Source organism: Lepisosteus platostomus, chromosome 1, assembly GCF_059453375.1.
Source record: "Lepisosteus platostomus isolate fLepPlt1 chromosome 1, fLepPlt1.hap1, whole genome shotgun sequence".
In the NCBI taxonomy this organism is placed as follows: Eukaryota; Metazoa; Chordata; class Actinopteri; order Semionotiformes; family Lepisosteidae; genus Lepisosteus; species Lepisosteus platostomus.
The window spans coordinates 16,820,216-16,847,221 of record NC_142611.1 but is presented as its reverse complement, the minus strand read 5'-3'; the positions used below and the strand labels follow the sequence as shown (position 1 = coordinate 16,847,221).

Genomic DNA, 27,006 nt, shown 5'->3' with positions numbered 1-27,006 from the left:
CATGTGTGTATACATGAGTAACTTGTGCAGCAGAGCAAAAGACAAGGTAAATCAATAAAATTGCAGAGGATGAGTTACTGGCAGAGCTTAACTTACCTACCTCAAACAAAAGTGTAAGGTCCTTGCTCCCAGAGTCAGCACATTACATTGCTCTGTATTGATAACAGATAATCATTAATTCTGCTCAGTGCCACAGTTCCAAGTGAAGACAGAGGGGATCTTCATGCATACTGAGCAACAATGAAACTGGTCTTTCTTCACTTCTTGAATTTGCTGTTTATTGGCTATGGGAGGACAGTAAGTTTGCAGAGTCTAAACTTGTGTACTGTATTTAAGAGTAAATTGCACCTGGGTAAGAGATCTATTGACTTTGTGGTATGTCAAATTGTGAATGAGATGTGGACCAGTATCACAATAGATTGTTTTTGTATGAACAGGCGAGCTTATGATCCATTATGGTGCAGTTATACAGTAGGTTTTTTTAATTCATGCATATTATTCATTCATACATCTTCAGTATGTAGTCTAGCAGACTTGAAACCAGTGGAATCTGGTTCAAAGCACTATTTTTCCACTGACTCACTCTTTGCTTTCCTAAGCAAGTTACATACTCTCCTTTTGAATCCTAGAAGTAAGGGCTCTAGACCAGTCACTGGTGTTGTAAAGCTCTTCGGACAAAAGCATTTGTGGCAATGGTTTATCATTATTACGGCCAATAATTGGCCAATAGAGCTACCAAAATGATTTGAAAAAGTGTTTTGGTCAAAATATGTTTCCCTAAGTTCAGACAGAAAAAAATGTCTTAGGTTTAAGTTTTCACCTTTTTGTGTATATTTGTTTTTCTGATAATTTATATAGGCTGAGTCACAGACAAAAGTTCTGATCTAAAGAAAATGTCTTTGCATACATTGGCTGTTGTCATGTGTTTTCCTTAACATGCTGTGAGTGTGGAATAATGTATGTACGCAAGGCACAGAGAGATGAATTCATATTTAAGAATATGAGATTTAAGAATTTCTAATGTTCAAAGCATATTTTATTAATTTTATTTAAATATTTGTATGTACTTGTATAATGTTTATTTTTAAATTTTATATATATAAATACTGCAATATTTCTATCATGTTTTAAAGGTTTTAAGTTTTTTGAAGTACTCCTGTAAGTATACTCTATCCCCTATAAGTATGCTGTATTTCAGGTGAGGTTCAGCTTAGGTTAGCAAGGGTAGCTTGCAGAATGTGGTTGATGTGGTATCTTTTTACCACAAAAATTGTTATGAGGCTGAGAGAGAGCTGTTAACTGTAGCTAATGTTTGTCAGGGATTTTTTGTGTTTACTTTTTGGAGCAATAGAGGTTAGTGAACACTGATAAAATCTGAAATCATTTTGGATGACTGACAGAGACGGCGCAGATTAGAGTTCATAGTTCACATTTATTCCTGTTTTTTCAGTACAATACAAAACATTTTATCATCCATATAGCAGTGCATTAGAAAATATATCCATTTTGTTTTCCTTGTCTTTCATATTTGTCAAATGGGCTTAATTTTCTGCAAGGGAAAAAATTGAAAAAAACCTTCACATATGGTGCTGTAATAATAGAAAAAGTAAAAGCACACCTGTCCCATTCAAACACTGTACATGACTGCAATGAGACCTGATGTAAATATTACAGTAAAAGGTGTAATGAGTGGTAATTTGCTAATGTGCACGCATGGGAGTGCTTTTCAAGGAAATACAGGCCTGGTTTTACCTCCAGTAACACTATCACTGGAGATGGCCCGGCACAAGCTCGTCGGTGGAGGAGAATTGCTTGGGTAACCTTTGTCACTTTTTGTCTCTATCCACTCACCATTTTCTGTCTGAGCTACTGTGATTAAAAGTAGAAGAGCCACTAGCCTATGCTTGTCTTAAGTCTTCTGAGGACCTACTGATAGATATAGGGGTTTATTTGCCATATGTACATGTACAGTGGGATTCCTATTTGTGCTGTTCTCTCTGGACATGCACAGTACAACACACAATGTAGACAGTACATTACACAACAGTATGTTCTGAAAATATACAAACAAAACAACAAATATATGGTATCCAAAGTCACAAGTACAATGTACAGGTGCATTGAATTCTAAGGCATTGCTGTTAGGTCTTAAGGTGGAATTGCAGTTCCAATTTCTCACATCAGTTATTAAATCTCAGTAACAAATTCATTGACAGTATAGAAAAAAATGATAAATTTCGAGTTAAGCACAAAATCGTGAACTTTTGCAAAAGTACTGTACGTCGCTGTGTTGTGGCAAACCCCCAGTCTCGACTGTGACTTTTTTATGAATTGCGACGAGAAGCAGCCCTTCCTGCTCACTAGTCACTGTAATGACTAATGTAATGCGATGCACAAGCGAATAAATACAGGTTGTACAGCAGACATTTCACCGCAGAAATGTTCCAAAGTGATCTGCATGCAGACTTAACCAAGTAAGTTGTATTTGCCGGCAAAAGCATCTCAGGGTCAATTGCAAAATTTCTATCGGATTAAAAGACACGTATTCTCAAGCCTGCTTGTTTATAATGTCATAGGGCCGCTTCATGTCACCAGACGTTTTGTTGCCTCGTTCTGTATTGTAGAACATCATGCTGGAAATTTAGTCTATTTTGAGATGTAAATTGGAGGTTTTACTGTTTACATTTTAGTTTTATTTAGCACTTATCAGTGCTGTTTTCTTACTAACCCCAAAATACAAAAATATCAAGGCAGTTCCCCTTTAAGGATGCACACTGCTGTAGTGTAAAAGCTGTTCTAAAATTTGGTAGTCTGTGCTTTAGTGGTGCAAAATAGTACTGGAATTACTAGTTTTGCAAAAGTGGTAGGTGTATATGCATATGGTAGATTGGCGAAGTAGCTTAATGTTTGACTGGACTGTGAGGTTTGGGTCTGAAACAGTAGATCGTCTCTGGAAACCAGCAGCACAAATTATATCTGTTAGGCTAGGAGTCACTCTCAGCCTCACAATAAAATTAATCCGAAGGCTGGAGTCTCCAGTGGGGGTCCCAGAGATCCCCAGTGCTCACCTTCTCCGCAGGTTTTGTAAGACTCAACTTGTACAATTTGGAGTTTAGGAAAGTTTCTGTTACTTCCGTGTAGCAAGTTCCTCTCCACAAGGGCTGTTTTACACTTCAGCTTCACTTTCACACACATGTGACAACCAAATACTGAAAATTGGGAGCAATCCATGTTGTTGTGGAAGCACCCAAGTGAGTTTATGAATTTATTTTACCATATATTTTATTTTGTGTTTAGTGAACAGTGCAAAAGTTAATTCTCTCTCATTTATTCTACTGTATACTGCTTAAGTGTATGCTACAGTATATTTGGTTTTTATTTATTTTAAACATCGGGTTTTAAAACATTTTTTTTCATTAATCATTATTTCATTTCTTTCTACAGTATATAGGAAGTAAGTTTAATTTGTCTCTATCGGCTAGCTTCTGCCATATTCTTTCTCTTGCTCTCTAACCCCCTTTGTGATACCTTATTGTTGAAGGACTAAGAAAGAAGTGCTCCCTACTTACGTAAGATCTAGGTTATGTAAAAACTTGTTGGACCTAACTCTTACAAAACGGCCAGGGAGTGGCTGTAGTAGGTTATAGATAACAATTTTCTAAACTGACTAATTTAATTGTGTTAATCAAGTAGGTGATTTGTTTAATCAAGTGATTTTTTTAACTCATCTTTACAAACTTCTAAATATTCTTCAGCTACAATTCAATAAAGAATCCCAATCAATCTTATAAATGTCTGCAATCCATATACAATAAAAATCCTTACACTTATATATTGTGGACCCTCCAGTCAGAGTGGGGGAAATTTGGGTAACACCCCAACTCTTTTCAAGAAGAACCCTAAATTTTTCAATGATCACATAGAGTCAGGACCTCAGTTTTAGGTCTCATCAGCTGATGGCACCTTTTTTACAGTGTAATTACCATCACTATACTTGGGTATAAGGACCCACACAGACCACAGGGTGTGTGCCCCCTACTGGTACCACTAAGATCTCTCCCAGCAACAACCTTAGCATTCCCAGGAAGTCTCCCATCCAGGTACTGGACAGGCTCACATATAAAGCTATATAAGATATAAATGATTTGCCCCACTTATAAAACCTATTTGATTAAAACCCGGGATCAATGTTAGAGACCACTGCTCTAAGACATTCAGGTGATAAATTCTATTCTAAGGGTTTTCTCTGTGTATTTCTACTTGTACGTCAAAGAGCGGTTTCAGTTTTGTGTGAACACACCATACTGTCATTCACAGGAAAGCCAACCTGAAGATAATGTTCCCTCGCATCCATTGGATCGTCCAAATACTCAGATTACAACAACGGCTGCTTCTACAAAAACCATTCACGCTAAAGTACCAAAGGATGAGTACCTAGATCGGGAGACGTGTGGGACAAAAGGCTTCAGTCGCTTGTCATGTCACAAAGTTTTCTGCCCCCCCTGGATGCGATGTCTTAATGGGGAATGTATCTGCAAGCTTCCTTATCAGTGTCCCAAGGCTACAAAACCAGCCTGCGGCACTGATAAAAGGGAGTACAGGTCCTTCTGCCAGGTGAAGGCCCTAGGCTGCATCAAAAAGGACGTGCTGTTTTCTCACTTTGGCCCCGAATGCAAAAGTAAGGGTCTTGTACAACATTTAACTCTCATCCCTGCTCCTAGGAATGTGTTTCAAATTGCTTCCTGACCCTCTAATTTCAGGCAGCATTACAGCAGTACATAAATAAAAATGTGCAATTCTTTATTTAGTTGTAATTTATCCAATTTGGAATCGTCAGAGGCCTGTCAGAGCCATCCATCTTTTAACGTCTGTACTGTATGTTCCCCAGTGCCTGACAGGAGGGGTGCTAATTGGAAGCAGCAGCATCTGTTGCACTGATGTCACTTTGGTCTGTAAACACCTAACAAAGCTACAGAAGCTGCTGTTTGCCAGAGAGTCAAGGAAACCCAAGTCAACTAGGACCCACTCTACTCTCTGCCAATTGTATTGTACTGGTTGGGGAAACCTCAGTCCTGGTCTGCCTGTGACACAGCCTAGGTTCAAGCCAGAGTCATCTGAGGCATGGAGCCTGACCTGTGCTTTTGAGTCAGTACCTTTACTCGTTGAGCCACTCCAGAAGCACACTCTTAACATCAAATTAACACATCCAGCAAGCTCTTCAATTTCTGTTATATCATGGTTAAATTTCATAAGGTTTTCATAAGTTTTTGTCAGAACTATAGTATATTCTTTGTGCAGAGCTTTGAAGTTGTTCATTTAACTGTTACAAACTACATTTCTAAAGTCACGGTTGCCACTTTGCCCCCACTCAAAATAGCTTTAGATTTCAAACACTTTTATTATGATGATGGAAAGGTACAAATCTGTTTCCAAGTAGCACAGTGTTTCTAGAACAGCTTTGTCATTCAAAATGATCTCATTGAGAAGTGGGCTTAAATCTCCATCTGTTCATCCATTATCAGAAAGCTGCCTAGTAAGGGAAAAACCTTACTATGCTTCCTCCAGGAAGCATAGAGTACAAGACAGGACCATACCTTGTACAGGATACACACATACAGGAACAGTTTGGAGACACCAATTAACCCAGCATGTCATATTAGGAGGAAACTTGGTGAAAAAACATTTAAACACAAGGAGGATATTTAAATGCCACATAGAGGAACACAGGTTCCTCGGGATGAACCTGATCCTAAGCCCCATGTGAGGTAGCAGCACTGAGCCAAATATCAGCTATTCGATATCCAGTAATTGTTCTGTGTAAACCAGGAGTCTGAATTTCCATTCACCAAAAACCAGTTCTATAGATGATTTATTCAGTCTCCATTATGTCACATGAGTCTTGATGGAATTTGACAGGTTTAGTTTTATACCTGGTAGTTACAAACTGCCAAAGGTTGTAGAAATGCATGTTACAGGATCATTTCTTACAGGAGTCTGAGGAGGAAATATTGGTTATGTCCAAACATAAAAGATTAATTGATGGGTTCAGAGCTCACTAAGTAAAATAAATTGAAGGTGGTTATGAGGAGTCCTTGATCTAATTAAATAATCTTACATAATAAACCGTTTCAAATTACATGAATTTTCATAAAATACATTCTTGAATTCCCATTCTATGTTAGAAATATGGGAAAATACAACTGTTATCAATGGTTAGACAAAAATCCATTACAGACTTCCCTTGTTGCTATGATTTCTAAATTACTGAGTCAATTAAAAATTAGTAGTCGGTAATTCTGCTCATTTTCAAGATTTTTCATTGTCACTTTTGTGGCATGCCAATAAATGGAAATTTATTACAAGATAGTCTTGGCCAAAATTATATCCACAAAAATACAACAAATATGCTAAAACATAATTTAGTGACACCTGTCACAATGTCATTCCAAGAAGGTCTATGATGACATTGGATCTCACTGAATGTATTTTACCTCTTAGGTAAATTATTTGACTGTAGCTTGGGCCCTAAAAATGTGTTGAAAGTGGAGAGGAGAAACGAGACCTTTCTTATTTGTGGAAGTCGCTGGACAATAGCAGAAGCTAATGTTGCCTGCAGAAATGTGAAAAGGGAAGAAAAGTAAGTCTTGTTCATGCTTCTCTGTGCCTAAGGATTTGGAACTGGAATATTCTTCCTTTCTTTCCTCCGTTACTGTTTTAATGTTATTTTTTTAATAATCAGTTCAGTTTTACACTTAGGATTTGGGTAAGGAATAATTGTTTGGGGTTAGATCTGTACTAGCTGTGAGGTTGTGATTTGGGTTATTTTCAGAGTTAGGCTCAGAGCCTGAAGTATATCTATACTGTACTTTGACTTACTCTTTTTCTGTCCTCCAGAGGTGCAGAAGCAGCCTCAGTTGTGAAACATGAAGAAATTGAACTTCAGTCTGGATTATCAAAACGGTGTATACATGTACGGTGCACTGGGGAAGAGAGCTCACTTGCAGAGTGCACCTTTTATAAGACTGACAATACTGATACAGAACCCACGATTGCTACAGTCAACTGTTATAATAGAATTAAGAGTATGTATTTTTTGTGTTTTTTTTTAAACACAGGATCTCTAAGGCACAAAATCTGAAAAGGACACTGTCATTAAAAGCTTGTACTCTAACCTAAATTTTAGTAGCCATTTATCTAACCAATAGTTGTACTGTATTGAATCTGTACATAATAATACAGAGATCTAATATCATTGTGGGGTCGGTTGTTGAGTCTAAGGTTAGGGTTAGGCTGAGTTTTAAGGTTTGATTAAGGTTTAGGGTATGAACAATGGCTACATTGGTTATGCTCAAATCTATTAATGGTAGGGGTACAATTATTTTGAACTATGTTTATGATTAGTCCCATTCTTAAGGTTTAGACAAGGATTTAGTAGTAAATTCATGTTTAGGGTCTCAGTTAAGGAATTATATTTAAGGTTCGATTTGAGTTGGAACTTGTAATTGCAAAAAAGATTTTAAATACTAGGATTAGTGATCAGGTTAGATTTTGCACCTGGATTAGTGTACAGTGGATTTCAGGGTTAGGCTGAGAGTAAGATGTCAGGGTTAGGGTTATGGTTAGTCTAGGAAAAGGTCTTGAGTGGTAAATGTAGGGTTGAGCTAATTTCAGGACATCATTAGGGGTAGTCTAAGGTTAAAGCTTGACTTACGGGTGATACCAGTTTAAAGGTAAATTTAGATAGGGCTGTAATAATATGATTCTTCAAAGTGCTGGAAGGTATTCTGAAGTACAATGATCTATTCAAACAGCGTCTCCTTTGCTAGAGATGAATGCACAACCTTCTTTTCCTAAGATTACATTTTTCTCAGTCTTTTTTTGCAGTTTTGTATTATTTCTAAAGTGGATGGAGGATTTTGTACCTTTTAGTAGAGCTTGATTGCTCTGAAACCATTTGACATGTCTCCCATTTCAACATAGGTGTCAATTCTATGTCTTTCAAGAAGTCACCATCTCTCACTTTAAAATATAAGGAAGTCACTGGCCCCGCTCAGATCATTTATGTGTATATTCACATTTGTGCAAATAATGTGACAGTTAGGGAAAATCCAGCATTAATTATAATTCTAGGTTAAATAGTCTTTAAATTCTTTAAACAATCTTCGAATTAAGCCACATGTTCATAGAAATAAAAAGCAGTTTTATCACAGCTATTGCTGGAATGTCCCCTGAAAGCTGTGGCTAGATAATTCAGGAGTACATTAATGATATGGCCTTCTTTGCTCTTTCTGTAGATTGTACAAATTTTGAATTCAGGTGTGTCAATGGGAAGTGCATTGACCTCAACAGAACCTGTGATGGGACCAATGATTGTGGAGACAGGAGTGATGAACTCTGCTGCAAAAGTAAGGCAACTCCTTTTCTCTCCATTATCTGGTATTCCAGAAACACTTCCCACCACGGTTGGCTGGGATACTCCAGTGTTTACAGACTATATAGGATTCTCAACTGTGAATCACACATCGACTATTCAAGACCTCATGACACTGTACTATACTATTATTTATTACATTAAACCCATACAAAGGTACATATAGAGTAAACTGAGTTCTGTGTGCAGAGTGTTCAATCATGTACTGTATGATGTCAATTCATTTGAATTACTGTATGGAGTGCCCTGGAAAAGCTTAGCCCTATAGGCAGATGAGAAAGAAGGTAGAGCTGGCAGGGTGCGTTTAAACTACTGCACCTGTATCTGACACAGTTCAAGGCTCTTCATGAATAATTTAATACACATTTCTTTCATGCGTTATGGCTGAGCACACATCACTGATACTGAATTATGTGTGTTATTATGAAGTGTACCTTCCTAATTGATGTCAATATGGCTTGAAAAATACTTTTATGATGATTGTAATTGTTTGAGAAAACACATTGTAGAAAACAAAAGTATTCTTATATTGACCTAATGAAACTTGTTTGGTACAGATGCTCTGGCAGACCATATGTTTGTATCTTAGACATAGAGGTAAGTCATAGAAGTTGGACAAATCCTATTTTTGTGATGTGAATTTCAAGTTTACATGGTAGGTTTCTGTATACTACATTCCCATATTGTAATGCCTGGTACGTTCTGATATTTTAACCAGAATGCCGACCAGGAGGATTCCATTGTAGTTCAGACGTGTGCATCCCAAATCAAGCCATGAAGGATGGAGTGATGGACTGCATAGGAGGAGACGATGAGTATACAGAAGAAAGCAATGTGAACTTTGGTAAAATGACATTAAAAAGCACAATCTCTTTCTGGCTGCTTACCAAGGATGTTGCCTGTGTCATAACAAATATGTGAATGAATGAAAGCAAGAATGATTGTGCTTTTTTCCTGCAGTGCTGTTGCAAAGTTGACCACAGTTGGGTAGATGCTGGTCTAATAGCATGGTATTATTTGCACTCCAGTCATAGAAAATGTCAGTCATAGAGCAATGATCTCTACCCATGTCAAAATTTGAATGTGTGAGAATAGGTTTTTGCTTAATCAACCTAGGTTGTATAATTCCAAAATGAATTTATGATTACATGAAGTGCCTATTCTGAGAAAACAAATTAACACACTTATACCATGTTTAAGACATACATGTAAATCATACACGTTTGCACTGCAGGGTGTAGCTTCTCCAAAAGATGTGATTCTAAACTATGGATAACCCTGCACAGACACATTTAGTTTTGCAGGTGAAATCACCCTTCCAACCACTGTTGAGAAGGTTTGAGAAAACTGCTGTCTAATTAGTGCCAGTCAACAAGTCCTTTAAGAGACAGAACGCAATTGCATCACTCTGTGGTCCTGAATCATGTCTGAGAGCTGACGCCCTGAGAAAGAACAGCAATCAAGACAGTAAAGCAAGTGGCAGGGTACCTGCTGCCAAATTATGTGAACCACACATGAATGCATAGAAGCAAACAGCCACAATAGTAACTAATTTGGCAGGCACTTGGGGAAAAGGAATGAAGTGCAGGGGGCCTTTAATGAATTCTACTGGATTGTAGAATCAAAACTGTCCTTGAAATGGTGGAATACAGTCTCAACTACATTTGTTAAGTACAATTAAATGTAATGTGTACACCACTGCCTGACTTCCTCTCAATGGATACAAATTATAGCAATAGAAAGTATGATTATACAGTATGTAGTTGCCATTAATATCATTTATAGAGGTTTGTTTGATAAATCAATAGAGCACACTTAAATAAGTGCAATGAATTCAAATAATGGGCAGTACGATGCCGCAGTGGTTATCATTGCTGGGGTAGTGGGTTCATGTATGGGAGTATGTTCTCTCCATGTTCTCCAGATAATCCAGTTGCCTTCCACAGTCAGAAAACATACTGGTTGGTTAATTGGTTTCTTGGAAAACTGGCCCCGGTGTGAGGGTGTGCACGACTGGGTGTGCCCTGCAATGGACTGGTGTCCTGTCCAGGGTGTACCGTCTTGCACATGTTGCTTGCCAGGATAGTCTCCAGCTCCTCTGTGACAATGAGTTGGAAGAAACAGTTAGCAATGGAGTGACACGACTGTCAATTATGATCTGAATGCATAGGTTAAATATTCTGAAGAGTCGGATTAATTATTAATTAATTCTGTTCACGAGTAGTGTTAACTGGGCTTTGTGAAACTAGCTGTTTCAGTGATTGGACAATATTTTTAAACTTTTTCAGTTGTACCACTAAATCAAACTGATTTTAGCAGGTCTTAAAGCAGTCCTGAAACATACGTTTGGGATTATATTACGGTGTCTTCAGAACTGTTCTGTGTTAATGATGAAACATGTCAACATGCAATGATGAGGCTGTTATAGCCTAATATACTGTATACAGTATATACACAATATACTGTATATATTCCTACAGTATGTGGTATTTTTTTGTTGTTTGAGCTCCATTAACTATATGTGTCACAGAATGGGGACAAATTAACTATCTGGGCTGTGATTAGATTAGGGCTATATCATTTCAGTCCAGAAGGGGGGTGGATTTTTTCAACGCAATCAGCAATGCAAATCAACTGCAATTATTTATTTGGAATTTCCATTTCTGGTCATGTCCTTGATTCTTTAAGAAATGTCTTTAAGATTTTCAATTGGTTAATTTCAATTTTTTTTTTTAATTTAACCTATATGGATATTTTGTAAATGAAATACTGTGATTAATTTGTATGACTCTGTTTTTCTCTTCAACAGGCAAGAGTCCTAAGCCAGGTAGGCTGAATTATCTCTTGTTAAAAGTGGAGTGAAGAGCGAGATTGAGAAAGAGCTGTCTGTGATACGAAGTTGTATATGAGAGACTTTGACATTAATATGTGTTTATTTTTTAAGAAGGGGTGGGCTGCTCGTCATAGAATTATAAAGCCACATTAACTTGAGGAAATGCAGTATGAAATGAAAATATTTTATTATTAGAGACACCCATGGTGCCTATTAAAATTATTTCCATTTGCTGCCATGGAGAAAGAGAATGTGCTTCAGCCAGATAAATGAAACATACATTAGCTTTAATTCCGAAAAGCATCACAACACTAACAACATGTTATTGACTGTAATAATCAAATGTTTTTCTTTACTTTAACAGAAAGTATCCCAACCACTGAGGAAGGTAATATTTCTATTAACTCCTTATTTCTAATAATTTGATTTGAATTTTCAATTTACCAAATGTGGTGCAGTATGGCTTAATCCCAGGTAATCTGTTACATTTCAGAAGGAGTGCACTGGGTATTATAGAATCATGAAATCCTTGAGTGAATGTAGTATACAATGAAAATATTTAGCTTCAGAGACACCCATGGAATCTATTAAGATAATTCCATTTGCTGCCATGGACAAAAAGAAACTGCTTCAACCAGTTAAATGAAATTTACAAGGCCTTAATTAAATAACACATCACAACACAAACAACATGTTACTTCAGTACTTTTGACAATAATTATGAAATGTTTTTCATTACTTTAACAGAAATTATCGCAACCACTAAGGAAGGTAATATTTTTTATTAATTTTCTTATTTCTAATAATTGTATTTGGATTTTCAATTTACAAAATGTGACATGGCTTCATCTCAGGTCATTTGTTACATTTCAGAAGTAGAAGCTGCCAGGAAAGCTGTTTCTACTCTGGAGTGTGGGATATCTAATTACACTAAGCCTAATAGTACAGGAGTCAGACAGAAACGACTTCTTGGAGGCCATACGGCAGAGAAGGTGGGATTGTGAGTTTCTGATGGTAACAAAAGATTTACAAGAATTACTCATAGTAATTATGAGAAGATGATTTCTAAAACAGCCTTATTGTGCTTAGAACCTTAGTATCCTATTTATTGGTTATGGGCCCAATTAAACTGAGTTGCATTTATAAACGAAAGGCAAAAAGTCTGTGATGCTGACATTTTGTATTAGCAGTAACTATGCCAGTGTAAAATGTTGTAGACCAGCAAAATCCTCCTAAGCAATAGCTATATCCACGATGTCCCCCTTGGATCCAAATTCCAATAAATACCTCTGGTTTTATTGAGTAGAGAAAAGAGAGGCAGTACTTTTCACATTAATTTACAGTGAAACAGAATTCATGCTCATAAAATCGGAAGACTGTGATTTTTGTTAAAATGATATTGGCCATGCAGCTATTGAAGGGTTATGTCCTTGTCCTGTTGTTATTCAGGGTCAGATCCCTTGGCAGGTAGCAATTGACGATGAAGGAGAGATTAACTGTGGAGGGATTTATATTGGAGGGTGCTGGGTGCTTACTGCAGCTCACTGTGTAAGGTAAATAAAATGGTGCAATTTGTAAGCTAACTTTTTAAAATAAATATATTTTATTTTAAGCTAGGCGTGACAAACTCAATTCCAGGAGGGTCCTCTGGTGTTTGTTTCAACCTCAGTTGTCAATTAACCGATTAACCTAATTATTTTTGTAGACATACTGTATATGGGATGTTTTAAGGTTTTTATCATTTGACGACTGAAAACAGTCACTTCATTAAAAGTACAATTACTTACAAAACACTTTGGAGCAAAGTTAGAAATATTACTATATATAACTGATAGCTTAGTTGGAACAAAAACCACAAGACACCATGCGCTCCAAGAATTGAGTTTGACATCCTTGTTTTAGACTAACTTCTGAATAAAGAAAATGGCAAAACTAATTAATTGAGAATTTAGGAACAATACAGATTTGTTACAATACCATTTCATTTATTTTAATGGTTACTATTAAAACTTGCCCTAATCAATGTCTATGGTAATTTCTCGCTTCTTCAGTTTTTATTGCTTTAGCTATTGTCTAATTTTGGCCTTGATCTCAATCCTGTCAGACGGGTTATTGATTTCCTTACAGATAGAACTCAGGGGGTAAGAGTCAACAATGCTTTGTCTAACAAATTTTCTCCCTTACTCCTTGTTCTGATTGTAAGAGGTATCACCATTCAAGACACATAATTAAATTTGCAGCCAACTCTATTATTGTTAGTTTGTTCCAAGCAGATGAGTGGGGTCAAAGGCCAATTATATATGAGTTTGCCACATAGCAATTGATTTTAGGAAGATCCTCAGACCACCACTGGAGTGCAAGTTAATTTTTAAGCAAACATTGATTCTATTTTCGAAAAAGGGCAATGGCGTCTCTTTTTCTTAAGGAAGCGTGAACATTTTAAGGTTGATAATTTGTAGTTGGTCATGTTTTATTAGTCTTTTATTGAACCTACATTAACTTTGCCCTGAGTTGCTGGTTTGGGCACATCTGAATCTGAGGAATAAGAACACGTCTATCACTTATGATTTTTGCATAAAACATATTCTGTTCTAGAGGATCCTTTCACCCTTTGTATAATGAATTCAGATTACTCCCCTCAGAATGTAGATACAGGTTTGTCAACCTAAAAACAAAGGTTTACAGTAAGTTCCCATTTATACCTATAGTTGTAAACCTGCTTAACAAATTATTCTTTTGTGTATGTACTTGTGCATTGTTTGTGGGTTTTTTATATTGCCTGCTGTTTTAAAACAAATTACCCCTTGGGAATAATAAAGGCTCTCTCTACTGCAATAGGATAAGCCCTACTGTGATTCCATTTTGCTTTACCACACTATATTATCCTTATAGTACAATTTTCTGAACTAAACTTTCAAATAGTTGGAAAGTCTTTTCCTCTTCTCATCTTTTTTTAGGCCTAAACCACAGCTGTATCGCATCAAGGTGGGCGTGTGGAGCACGCTGAAAGTTGACACTTACACGGATTCTCTTCCTGTGGAGAATGTCATAATCCATCCCGATTATAATCCTTCCACATACCAGAATGACATCGCCTTGATTCAAGTCAAGAACATCTACGACCTCCCAGAATGCATTGAGCGTACGCCATCTACTGCATCAGCCTGTGTGCCCTGGTCTGAGTACCAGTTTAAACCTGGAGACAACTGCATTATTTCTGGATGGGGCCGAAGCCATGGTATTGTGCTATGTTGTCTTGGGAAACCACTTCAGACATCTTGTAAATAAAGCTTTTACCATCCTGCTCATGGGTCATACACCCCTGCTGGGTTTCATCGAAGCTGAGGTCTTTAATTGCTCCATTGCTTGCAGGGATAGGCTCCGGCCTGTATTAGTTTAAGCAGTAAGAAAGTTAATGGATGGAAAAATGTTTAGTTATTTAATTAACTGTTCAGGTGGGACAAAAACCATCTGGTGTGGGGGTCCCTAGGACCACCACAGGAAACCCCTTTTGTAAATATTGTCTAGGTTCCTGAAAAATGCCAGGTCTAGAGTTATGACCAAGTATCTAATTTGCTTATTTCTAAATTAGCATTTATCAATCATGTATTTGGATTAATGCAGTAATAAGGAGTTGACTGAGAATAGCTGGTACTATTTTACTCAAAGAGTTTTGAGTTTCTGGAACTCTCTCCTACATCACCATTTTACTGTAGCTCCTTCTCTGGAATCCTTTGAGAAAAACAAAATCCTGAGAGGTTACCGACAAGCAGACAATCAATATGGTCTCCATTACCTTCTGTTATTTGTATCCCTACAGTATTTATAATTGTGTACTTTTGTTAGAAAGTGCTACTGCTTTACTACTAAGAACCAGAGTCAATTTTAATTGAATCACCCCCTGGAAGCTGGCAACAGCTACCCATTATTTATACTAGACCCTCCCCGCATACAGATGAAGTTTTGAAAAGCAAGCAGGTCTGTCCTGGTTAATGTTTTCATTCATTTGTTTTCAGGAAACAAGAAGGTCTACACACTCAAATGGGCTAACATTGAGATAATCAATAACTGCTCTGGAATTTATGGACCCAGGTACTTTAAAGGAATGGAATGTGCAGGTGAGAGAATAATGGTCTATATGTGAAATAATACTCAAACTTCCCGTCTTAATAACAGTATCTTTTCTTTTCTGTGTTTATTTCCTACAAGTCTCAAGGCTGCAAGTATTTAAATTTAAAGGAACTGAAATATTCTTCAGACAAAACGTATAAAAAATATTTTCCTTTTTGTGTGCTGCCCATTTGATACATCGTAAGTGAAAAATCATAAGTGAAAAATAGATATGCTTATGTCTTTAAAACAGACATACTTACTTTGTTATAACAAGAATCTGGTCCCCCCAACCCACCTGCACACACATAATCAGTAAAAATGATTATTTCAGACAACTTGGCAAAAAAATAAACTTGACTGCTACTCTGCACTTTATTTATTGAAACTGCTTTGTCTGAAAACTTGTTAAAATTATCTGGATAGGCAAAACAAACATACAGTACCTTCGTATTAATATTGTATTAGACCTCAACATAAACATTCTTTTTATCCTGTCCATGATCTATTATAACTTTAACTCAGCTAATGGCATAGCCCATATTCAAACCAACGGTTTCTAGACTGAGTGTTATTTAACCTTTAATCATATTTTAGAATTTATAGTTAGATAAAACCCACATTGTTATAATTAGAATTCAGTCATTTACTGTTTGATTTGCAAGAATTAGAATATTTCAGATACATTTTGCAGTAGTCTTTGAAATTGAGTGAAGAGTCTAGAATGTTGTTTCCAAACTGTATTTTTCAATACCTAATATTTAAAGAGGACATATCAATATTTATTCATAATATGATAACTATATAAATCATAACTATGATATATATATATAACTGTAACTATATATCAATGATATATATTATCTATATCATATATATATATATATCAGTAAATATTCATTGATAATAACTTCTCCCAGTTTACATTACACCAATATGAATAACTTCAGGCACAGAAAAGTCTGGCACAACTCTCCTCCAATTAAATAACACTAAAATAAAACTCGTATTTAATTAGAAATTAAAGAACAAGTTAATTTAACAGGACTAATTGTACAGTGAGACTCTTATTTCTTGTAAACTCTGACACTAACTTTATTTACTCTGGATTCATGTCGGGCTGGTAAATATCAATCAGCACAAATATTTTCAAGAAGCAAAATCCTTCTTAAATTCTGCTGTTTGGATTGACATGGGTCTGAGCAAGTGTGCGTATATCAGCTGGTCCTCGTTCTCTCCCTGCAGCTGCCCAGAACAAAATAAGGAGCAACTTAAACAATTGGTTTGCTCCTGACACTAATATGAACATATTTTCTGATGTTTATTTTTTCCCCATGCACTGCTTCTGAATTCCTTGGCAAACCTCCTTGTGCATGAGGCTACAGTCTATCAGCTTCATGTTGCTGTACAAAGGCTGAGCAGCATCAGTCCAAGTGTAATAGTTGCCCAAAGCCTGCTGAGGTAACAGTTGATTTTTGATGCTCTAACATGCTGGACTTTAAGCGAGTTAAAGATGAAGTATTTGAACAGAAAGGGAATTGTCAATGGTGATTTGTGCTTATTGCTAATATGTTCATTTTTGCAGGCACCCTTGATGGGAGTGTGGACACATGCCAGGGTGATTCTGGAGGTCCTCTGGTCTGCAAAGACAAGAGTGGGGTGTCCTATGTGTGGGGGGTTGTCAGCTGGGGAGAGAAGTGTGGGGTTGTGGGTCACCCAGGAGTCTATACCAAAGTGGCCCACTACTTTGATTGGATCAGTTTCCATGTGGGAAGATCAACTATCAGCAAGTTCAATTTATAGACAGCTACAACTAAAAAATGGATCTGTCTGAGAGACAACAAAAGTTCGATAAAACAACTTAGGCTTTTATGTATACTACGGAAAAAAACAGCAACTTTAATCTTATACTTTCAGCTGCTGTTACACTTTTCTTTGCACAGAGTGAAGATGGGATGAGGATGAATGACTACATGCTTCCTCTACAAGTTATGTTTCCTCTTGTAGAGTATGTTGCAATTGTATTCTGCCTTAGTTCTTTTAGAGGAGCTTCGATTCGAGCTGATATTAACATCGCACTTCTGATAGAATTCTGTGGTGTATAAACTATTAAAGCTCATATCACACCTGCCCTTGTGGACATCCTCCATCTGTCCATTTTCTAAGCTCTTCTTCCAATTCAGGATTGCAGTGGAGCTGGATCCCATCAAACAATGGGTACAAAGCAGGATACACACTGGATGGGATGCCAGTCCATCACCCCCACCTCTAGTGCCTACTTCACCTGTGCAGCAGAGGCGCAGATCAAGCAGACAGCAGTAGCCAATCCCTGCTTGCCCAGTGTCCCTACCTCACCACGCCTCCTGTTTTAGGATTTTTGTGACCCTGAAACCTGCATAGGGTCCATTCCTTGTTTTCTGAGCTGTGGACCATCTAAACACAAATACAGACAAGCACACACCTAAACTAGGGCCAATTTTCTCAGAAACCGATTAACCTACCAGTACAGTAGATCTTTAGACCGTGTGAGGAAACCAGAGCACCCAGAGGAACACATGAACACAGGCAAAACATACAAATCCCACAGAGATAGCATCCCAGATCTGGAATTGAATACAGGACTCCTGTGCTTTGAGGCAGCAATGCTAACCAATGCACCACCATGCCAGCCAGTGGGCATTTTCATGTTTTGAAGATAATTTTTCCATTAGTTTCATAATATGGACAGTAACTATAAATATGCACACACAGATTATTAGATCACCTTATTAGCCATATACACTTTCTTGCATTAGAAATTTTACTTTTCACATATCCCACCTTGATCTCCATAAAACACACAGGTACACAGATGGGGAGAGAGAAGCTTGGGGTCACAGCACAGGGTCAGCTATTCATACAGTGCCCCTGGAGCACTTGGGGTTAAGGGCCTTGTTCAGAGGCTCAACTGAGTAGGATTCCTCTGCCAGCTGTGGGATTTGAACCGGCAACCTTCCAGCCACAGGCAGCAATCCTTAGCCACAGTGTCACCACTGCATTAATAGCTTTAGGAAATGATGTGCAGTACAGTTTGACCAGTGAGTCTACAAATATGCTGCATTTATATGTAAAGTACTCTCAGCGTGAGTCAATAACTAGTTATTTTTTCATTCATAGTCCACATATAACTTTATTATGTGAAAGAAGACACTAGTGTGAATAATTGTCTAACCATTTATAGCTCTTCACTCCCCCATGAGGGACATTAGAAGCTACAGTATGCTGTAAGAATGCAAAGGAGCAGCAAGGAGCCATTGAATTGTTTTGCTTAGTGAACAGGCCATAAAGACTCCCTGAAGAAGAGACAGTTATGAATATTCCAGTAATTGTCCAAAAGATTAACAGTGTCTCCTTTAACAGTCGTCATACATTTTTCACCTGCTAAGAGGTGTTCGGTCACAAATAAATATAATCGCAGGAGAGGCTGTTTAAGGTTTTCTGTGCTGAATTTGCTGGCAACTGCACCTTTGATTTCGGGTATTTTAGAAACCCAGGACAAATTAAAAGCTGGGATCATTAACCATTAACTTGTTGTGTGATAAGCATACAGATTAATTAAAGTCATCAGTTAGTACCAGTGATGCAGTGCTCAGCTGGAACAAAAAACGCTGGCCACAAATTACAGAGCATTTTTACCAAGGTAGACAGGTAAGGAGGCTGGTGGTCAATATGTCCCTGATGTTCCAACATAGATTTTCTCCTTTTCACAGACCATGAACCTACCTAACCTCAGTCTTAAATCTTACCAAAATCACTGTATCCATTAGGGAAATCTCAGCTCCTTTCCATTGTAGCTAAATAGCTCCTCAGAGCATAAGCTCGCTACGGGTAGCTATCCTTTTTCTTCGTCTGTATCCAAGGCAATGTTTTCTCCACCTGACACACATAACATTTTAGTCCTTTTTTATGTAAAACTGAAACCTTTTGTGATTCCCCTCCAACAGCATCTAAAGGCCAAAAAGTGTTTTCAAACAAGCTTCTTGTACAAGTTATTTCCTTTCAGGCTCTGATTCTTTAAAAAAACAAACCTTTAAACATGCACAGCTGCTGTGCATTCAGTTAACTGCCTGCATCCCTCGTGCAAATGCTCGTATTTAAACCTCTGCAGACACCGATAAAATTATCATATACTGAAAATGAATCACCTGTGTAGGGACTATACAGGGCCTCTGTTAAAAGGCTCCCCCTTTACAGCCCATCCCTGAATTTGCATTTTCAAACATTACATTTCATGTTTCAATTAAAAGAGAACAAATTTAATAAAGACAGAAAATAACTTTCACAAGCACAGTAAGTTCCAAAACACAGGGCTTATTTTAACACATCGCTTTGAGCTTATAATGTGGAGAATCTCTGCACCAGGCAGCTCTGATGCTGTTCTTAGAGAGCTTTAACCTATCAGGTTTTAAAGGGAGTTAAGAAATCACCAGCTACTAAATTCTCAGAACAATGTAATTGCTATCAGTTACTGGCTTAATATTGACTTTTTTCTCTGGAGGATCATCAAAAGAAATATGGAATAGAGAAATGAAAGAGATGTTGGCAACATGTTTGCTTTTTGAGCTAAAGTTTGTCACTTTTGACAGACCGGTTGCCACCTTGATACACAAGGTAGGATGAGATTTCAAGAACTGTTGAATATCAGTTAGAATCTGAACATTTTTTTTTCTCTCTTGATGGACTAAACCACTGATTTCTATGGGAGTCAGACCAATGCACTTATCTTACTATATATCTGCTGTAGTGTCTGTGGAAAATAGCTTATGTTAATTAATTAATCAACCCTGATTTTCTGAAAAACAGAGTGTTAATTGAAATTTCCAGGAAATTGTTCATATTTGTTTCTTGCTGTCTTTACAGAACACACATCTTTCAAAAGCAAATTATTAATTAAAAGCAATCTGTACTAGAATAAAATACAATTTTGGGTTTACATATGTACAAACAAACAGGCTGTATTGTTGTTGTTTTTTAAATACATCAAGAAAATAACACTTCCTGCAAGCCACAAACTGCCTCCTCAGTTCTAAATTTCTGTCTGAATTGCAGGGACGGGCAAGCTTGGTGTTTCCTTTCTACTGTATTTCACTGCAAGTCTTTGTTGCATATAATCCTTAATGATCAAAGTGATCTTCAACGTGTGGATCATTTAAGCATTTAAGGATAAATTCAGGAGTTTATTGGAAGGTTGAAAGTGTTAGAAGAGTATGGAAAAATCAAGGTTGCCTCCACCAACAGACACCTTATAAACAAACAGTTGCCATTGTAACCCACAAAATAAGTGTAACGCTTACGGCCGACAAGCACTGTGTGTAAGAGCCGGCGTACCAGAGCAGGTGACGTCACCGCCCTTCCCTGTGATAGCAGGACTACAGCTACTGGGCTGTAGGGAGATCTCTCTTTAGCTCACGGGGCTAGGTCGCTGCAGAGAGACGCGGAAGTCCCGGGTTCGAGCCTCCAGTCGGGATGGGGCCGACCAGATGCGGCAAGGGCGCCCGCCTGAGCCCCCGTTGCGTTACATAAGCTTTAACTGTGTTAGCCTCAGTACTCCAGGCCTTAACTCTGTCCTCCCACGCACAGTCATGGACCATTGCAATCCAGAGCTCCATGTGAATAATATCAAGATAGGCCAGAGTCCAGTGATGTCAGAACAGGAAACGCACAGGCTTCCTCAGATATGCACTTTGGACTTTGGACATGCTTCAGAAGAGAACACGTATGTGTCTAACCCTAATTCAATTTATCCTGACGTGATGACAGGTTACTTTTCTGTCATGTGAGACTGCAACCCCGGAACAGGAAAGGAAAGACTGTAAACACTGATCTCTCTTCACTTCAAGCCTCCGACGAATGAAGAAATCAGAAGGGTAGAAGTGTGTGTGTACAGTACGCGTGTGTCGTCTAAGAGCAATATGTTAAAATAAGAAAAAAACAGGGTGCACATTACTCATGTTTTTGAATACTATTAAAAATCTACCGTTTACACGCGGGATTCAGGGACTTTTGGAGGATTGATCTACGGTTGTTGCAGGTGGAATATGCACTACTTTTTTATGTACGTTTTTGTAGTGTTGTTTTCCTTTGGGGTTTTGAGCTGTGTGTGCACATGCAAGCAGAAGATTCCTGACCCCGAAACGCCGGACTGGAGAATGACATTGAAAACCATTCGCAACGGGATCCACAAAATAGACACCTATCTGAACGCAGCACTAGACTTGTTCGGAGGGGAGGACGGACTGTGCCATTATAAATGTAGCGACGGTAAGACGACAGCTTTTTCTTCTTAATTGAAACAAAAGGAAAACTTATCCTAGTTAACCCTGGTAAGTATGTGCTTGTCTGAATCCAGGTTTTGAATTTGTAACTCCATTCCAGTTTTGAAATTTTACACTGAGCTCTGCTATCATGCTGAAGTCATTTTGGAGATAGTTGGACATGCCACTCTGTCCTAAGGCAGTGGCAGGGACGCATCTGCTGTATTTTTTTTTTTTCCAGACAGGATCTCAATCACATAGTGAATGAGCCTTAACTAATAATAATTAATTGAGATCATGATATTGTTCTCGGCTATTAACACATATTGTGAAGTTTGCCTTTGTACTATAGCGTTTTAAGGAACATAAAATCTCCAGCATTCAAAGGAAAACTTGATAGTTCCATTAAGTAAATAGCTAAGCTGGATCATGAACCACCAGGTGCGTGGGTCTCCAAGACTAGTTAGGAACCCTGGTCTAGGAGGTAATAGAGAGGAAGATGGTGTTTGGCCAGGAGGGCTAAGGCAGTAATCCATACACATACATTATTTATTTGTTAAACCCTTTTTGTTGAATATATGTATTTTTTATTAAAGTATTTAAAATATAAAAATACATGAATAGTCTTACAATTATTTAAAACCCCTTACAAAAGGAAGAAAAATCCAGAGGTAAAATAGAGAGGTGGGTAAAATCCACAATACAGAGCCACAGCATCAATGAGAAGGGCTCATCCTGGTGTCTGCAGTGTTTAAGCCCATGACTGCCCTCTCTGTGTCTCCCTAGCAATGCTTTTTCCTTTTTATGTAGCTGGGTTGACTGGCGCAATGTGGACAAAGTACCACACTGAACTGCAACCCACAACCTATTTCTTATGAGTCCAGCAAATTATACTATAATACTATTCTATGTCACTCTCTAACGATCAATAATGGTCCTCAATCTTCTGTGACAAAGTTGCTAAATATATTGTTTTCGTCTACAGGTTATAAGCCTGTCCCTCGGCCTGGATACAAACCTCCCCCTCCTAATGGATGTGGATCTCCTCTGTTTGGTGTTCAGGTAAATTATTATTATTTGTATAAAAGCTTCTATGAAACCCTGCTAGGAACCTAATTAGGTCCTCCTCCAAATGGAACCCAAGGTCAGTGTTGTCTTGGAATGGATGTACCCTTTGATAATCTTTAATTATCTTGGAAAGTATACACAGTCCAGGCCTGGGTAGGGTCTAGAATTTAAAGAAATCCCTCGGACATCCAGTCTGAACCTTCAGATTTTTTACGTGTCTTAATCAGGCAACATATTAGAAAAAATATCCAAAACCATAACAGTTTCAGCCATGTGTATTTCTTGGTGGTGATGAATGTCTGTGCAGAAATCCTCACAGTTTATTTAATGTTCTCGTATTGTTGGATGTCATAAAAGATGCACTATTAATAAGAATATTATTATCCATTTGATCATTTTACCCTTACAACAAACAATGCCAGCTGTATACATGTCAGTGGTTGGAAGTTGGAAACCTCAGACATTTTTTTGTTTGAATTCTCATACTGGCCAGAATGTCTTTGTGGTTTTAATCATTAATCAAATTATTTTTTAGAATAGCCTGAATACTGCTTAATAAATCGTAATAATGCTTAATAATTAATAAATTAATCCTCAGAGCACTTTCAATCCCACATCTAGTCTTCTGCACCTCTGTCCCTCTTCAGAAGAGTCCCATGGGTTTGATTTCCCATTGAAAAATCTAGTCTGTGATTCCATCATTCTGAAGTGCTTTCCTTTCATAAATGGCCTTTCAAATAAAGCCCAAAACAAGGACTGTTCTATCATTTGTTTTTCTAATATTGTGTCTATGAGTTGGTCAGAAATCCAGTTGGATCCACTTACATTTCAGGAATGCAAACTGTTTGTTGAACCTACAGCAAGTGAATTTTACTCTGTTGAGGATGTTGAATAGTTTAAGTAATTGCTGCTCATAGTGTAGTAGCTGAATGAAATGCCTGTGCTAGGAGAATCTTATTTAAGTGCCTGGATTGGCTATTTAGTAAGACCTCTTTTGTCCGTTCACAGTTTGACATCGGCATCCCTTCCATGACTAAGTGTTGTAATCAGCATGACCGGTGCTATGACACCTGTGGAAGTGACAAACACGACTGCGATGAACAGTTCCAGTTCTGCCTGGCAAAGATCTGCAGGAATGTCCAGAAAACATTAGGGTTATCCCAGAGTGTTCAAGGTGAGGTTCCTGTTCTATTTCACATATGGTCTACAGAGAGCGTGTTTGATCTCATTGTGCATGGAGCAAACACAAATCATACAGTTTCCTTAAAAGAAAAAAGTCAGACATCAGGGATTCGTGGTGCTAAATGACGAGGACTTTATAACACAAATCAAATAGTCAGTAACTGGAGTTCATGAGAATGTGAGAAAGAATCAGTAATTGCTACTGTATATGGTCTTGGTGAACACTAGGTGGCATTCCTCACCATAGAGCAAAAATATCAAAGTAGTATCCAGTGTGGTGATTTGGGTTTCAGTTTTATGAGGCCACAATCTCTTGCTGCTTAATTAAACTTATATATTTTATGTGCAATTTTAAATGTGCAGTTTTCTATGTCTTGCATAGATGAGCACTTAATGAACTGCTATACATGGATGGGGAATTAATGTGCGATATAATAAATTAAACATACTGTACAGTACCTTAACTACTGTTCAGATCATAGTGTTATTGTATGGTAATAATATCTAATCATCTCCACACTGCCAGAGGGCTCTTAGTGTAAACTCCTAAGTCACAAAATATTTCTCAAGTATGGTTAAAAACAAATCTGTCTGAGGCATTATAATGCATTATGCCTATTGCAGTCTCTGTATGCATACTTAAATGTTCATGTAGAAACACCAGCTTTGGACTGGAAATGGGGCAAAAATGTTATCTGAAATCAATAAGGACAGTTAAAGTTTGCAAAAATTAATCTTGGGTCCTCTTTCCTTGCTTGTTACATACTGTTCTAATAAAAGGGAGAACAAATACAATGGCAATAAACCTGAGCAGGAGGTACAATAGAGGCCCAAAAGTGAATGAGAATCCCTCTCTCTAATTTAAAGATGAATCACCAAATTAGGAGAGAACGTCTTTAGCCCGAGGATTCTACATTTTAGGAAAAATAATGTCCTTTAATAGGAAGGACAGCAAGTTTTCTATGACAAGGTCCAGATTACATAACCGGAATCTGATCTTCAAGATTCTGAACAAGATCAGATCAAGGGCCTCTTGCCTGGCACATGCTTCAAGGAAGAGGAGGGTGATGGTGTTCCTTCGTTCTTTGTGTTCCTCTGTTTTTCCCTTCTTTTCCTTTCTTCTATCCTATTTCTTAGCATTTTAAATGTATAATGATTGATCAAGAAGTTAGAGTAAACCAGAAAAATCTTTTGGGTTATTTGTGTTTACTTGTTTCTCGGCCCATCTACAGTTAGGCAAACACCTCAAATGAAGCCCATCGTTTTGTTTTTTCAGTTTTATAAACCCCAACGATAACAGTACTATGTAGTTACTTTTAACTATCAGGTAGTCGTGTATAAATCTTTGTGTAATAATGAGTAAGATTATTTAAACACAAACATTGGTAGTTAATATTTCTTGTACAGAATGAACATTGTTGGGTATTCAGAAATGTGCCAGGAAATTTAATATTCAACTGCTCCTGTACTGCATGTCTTTCAGCCTGCGAGTCAACCGTGAGTCTGCTGTTTGATGCTGTCATGCACTTGGGGTGTAAACCCTACCTGGACAGCCAGCGAGCCTCCTGTATGTGTCGCTATGAAGAGAAGGTGGAGTTGTGAGAGAAACCAGGTCTTGTGGACTGGTGGCATACTGTAGGAGCAGGAACACTTTCTGTGTTTCTAAGGAGGACAGCCAAATGTATTTATCATTACGTTAGTCCAGGTGCAGCCCAATGAACTGCTGCGTTGTAAGGAATAATTTGTGTTGAGAAAACTTTTCCTTGAATAACTTTTAATTTTCTGCACACAGTGTGTTCATTTTATTTTAAAATTTCACATTGGTGTTAAGGTTTTGGTATATTAATTGGTTTTATTTTTTAGGAACCAAAGAGGTATTTTTGGGTGGTTTCAAGAGATATTAATTGCTGAATCGATCAAGAAACTCCATAGATTATAAGATATGTGTCTGGGTAGAATTTAACTTAATTTAAGGATAGTGCCTTATTACCTATTAAAGTCATAAACATGTATATTGTGAACGTTCATGTGAATGTTCATAGTAGCAGTAGGAATATGAACAGTATCCAAAGGGGAAAGTGAACTGTTCACTAGCACCAGCACCAGAGGCACCAAATATACAGTAACAGCAGTAATTCTAAGATATAACACTATATCAGCTAAATTGTAAAACTGACCAGAAGTGAAATAAAATGCACTGTGGGCCTAGTGATCAGCCTCACCTGTAAACTTCTTTGATTGTTGAGGCAAAACACTGTGGCTATGATGTTTAGTAAAAAGCACATTTTGCAGAGCTTTTTAGCTCTTTTAACTTGGAAACAGAGTTGGATTGATATAATCATGATAAGTTGAATGGAATGTGATTATAAAAACAGGTTTTTGCTCAAAGTTAACATCTAAAATAGTATGCTAATATACTGATTTGCTCAAGATGTTTGGATTATTAAATGCCACAGTATCTTTAAAAATGTCAAACTTTTGCAGCTACTTGATAACAAAATGTAAATTTTTTGGATACAATGTGTCAGAATGTTTTATATATTTAAAAAAATCTAATTTCTCATAAAGAATAAGATAAATAATGAAGGAGAATTTTTTCTGGGTTTGCCTTTTTATACCTTTTTTAAAGCTAAGACCCATCATAAATCTCAAGGATATCTATGCCCAAACATTGGGAAAATAGGTCTGTGCACCTTAATACACTTGATAAGATTTCTTGATTAAGAAGTCCTATCCTATCACATTTTGTGTCGAAATGTTTGTGATCACAATGAACTTCAAAATAAAAGTTTTCCAAACCAGATGTAATTTGGTTTTTTTTAATGATAATTTTTAAGTACGTTGACTACTTTTGTTTCTATAACAGTGTTTTAGAACACTGTATTATTCATGAAATACCGGGTTACAGTCTTAGGAGAAGCATATAATGATTATTATAAATAATGTAATATCTAACAGTTCTTCCTCATATCCATCAATTCATTTTCTAACTGCTTCTTCCATTTAGGGGTCCCAGGGGTCAGAGCCTGTCCCCAGCAAATGATACTGTCCCTGGCAAATGGGCAAACCTGAGATATATACCCTGGACT

General features: G+C 37.4%; 2 protein-coding genes across 2 annotated transcripts; both read left to right on the top strand.

Moving 5' to 3' along the window:
• Positions 1–128: 128 nt before the first annotated feature.
• cfi (complement factor I) lies at positions 129–17,505 on the top strand. Its single transcript, XM_088625855.1, has 14 exons — positions 129–297; positions 4,318–4,678; positions 6,499–6,637; positions 6,895–7,082; positions 8,295–8,405; positions 9,150–9,275; positions 11,241–11,258; positions 11,629–11,652; positions 12,012–12,035; positions 12,138–12,256; positions 12,714–12,817; positions 14,222–14,502; positions 15,281–15,382; positions 16,960–17,505. The coding sequence occupies exons 1-14, from the start codon at positions 241–243 to the stop codon at positions 17,175–17,177; spliced, it is 1,872 nt and encodes a 623-aa protein (XP_088481981.1). The 5' UTR covers positions 129–240; the 3' UTR covers positions 17,178–17,505.
• A 3,608-nt stretch (positions 17,506–21,113) lies between these two features.
• pla2g12a (phospholipase A2, group XIIA) lies at positions 21,114–26,720 on the top strand. Its single transcript, XM_088625832.1, has 4 exons — positions 21,114–21,674; positions 22,653–22,729; positions 23,744–23,909; positions 25,401–26,720. Exons 1-4 carry the CDS (start codon positions 21,452–21,454, stop codon positions 25,517–25,519), a joined length of 585 nt encoding a protein of 194 aa, XP_088481958.1. The 5' UTR covers positions 21,114–21,451; the 3' UTR covers positions 25,520–26,720.
• Positions 26,721–27,006: the final 286 nt, after the last annotated feature.

Excerpts from the sequence above, each read along its gene's own strand:
- cfi (XM_088625855.1), top strand. The coding sequence starts at position 241 with ATGAAACTGGTCTTTCTTCACTTCTTGAATTTGCTGTTTATTGGCTAT. Across the intron at positions 298-4,317 it reads TTATTGGCTATGGGAGGACA|GAAAGCCAACCTGAAGATAA; the intron begins GTAAGTTTGCAG and ends TGTCATTCACAG. Across the intron at positions 6,638-6,894 it reads AATGTGAAAAGGGAAGAAAA|AGGTGCAGAAGCAGCCTCAG; the intron begins GTAAGTCTTGTT and ends TCTGTCCTCCAG.
- pla2g12a (XM_088625832.1), top strand. The coding sequence starts at position 21,452 with ATGCACTACTTTTTTATGTACGTTTTTGTAGTGTTGTTTTCCTTTGGG. Across the intron at positions 21,675-22,652 it reads CCATTATAAATGTAGCGACG|GTTATAAGCCTGTCCCTCGG; the intron begins GTAAGACGACAG and ends TTTCGTCTACAG. Across the intron at positions 22,730-23,743 it reads CTCCTCTGTTTGGTGTTCAG|TTTGACATCGGCATCCCTTC; the intron begins GTAAATTATTAT and ends GTCCGTTCACAG.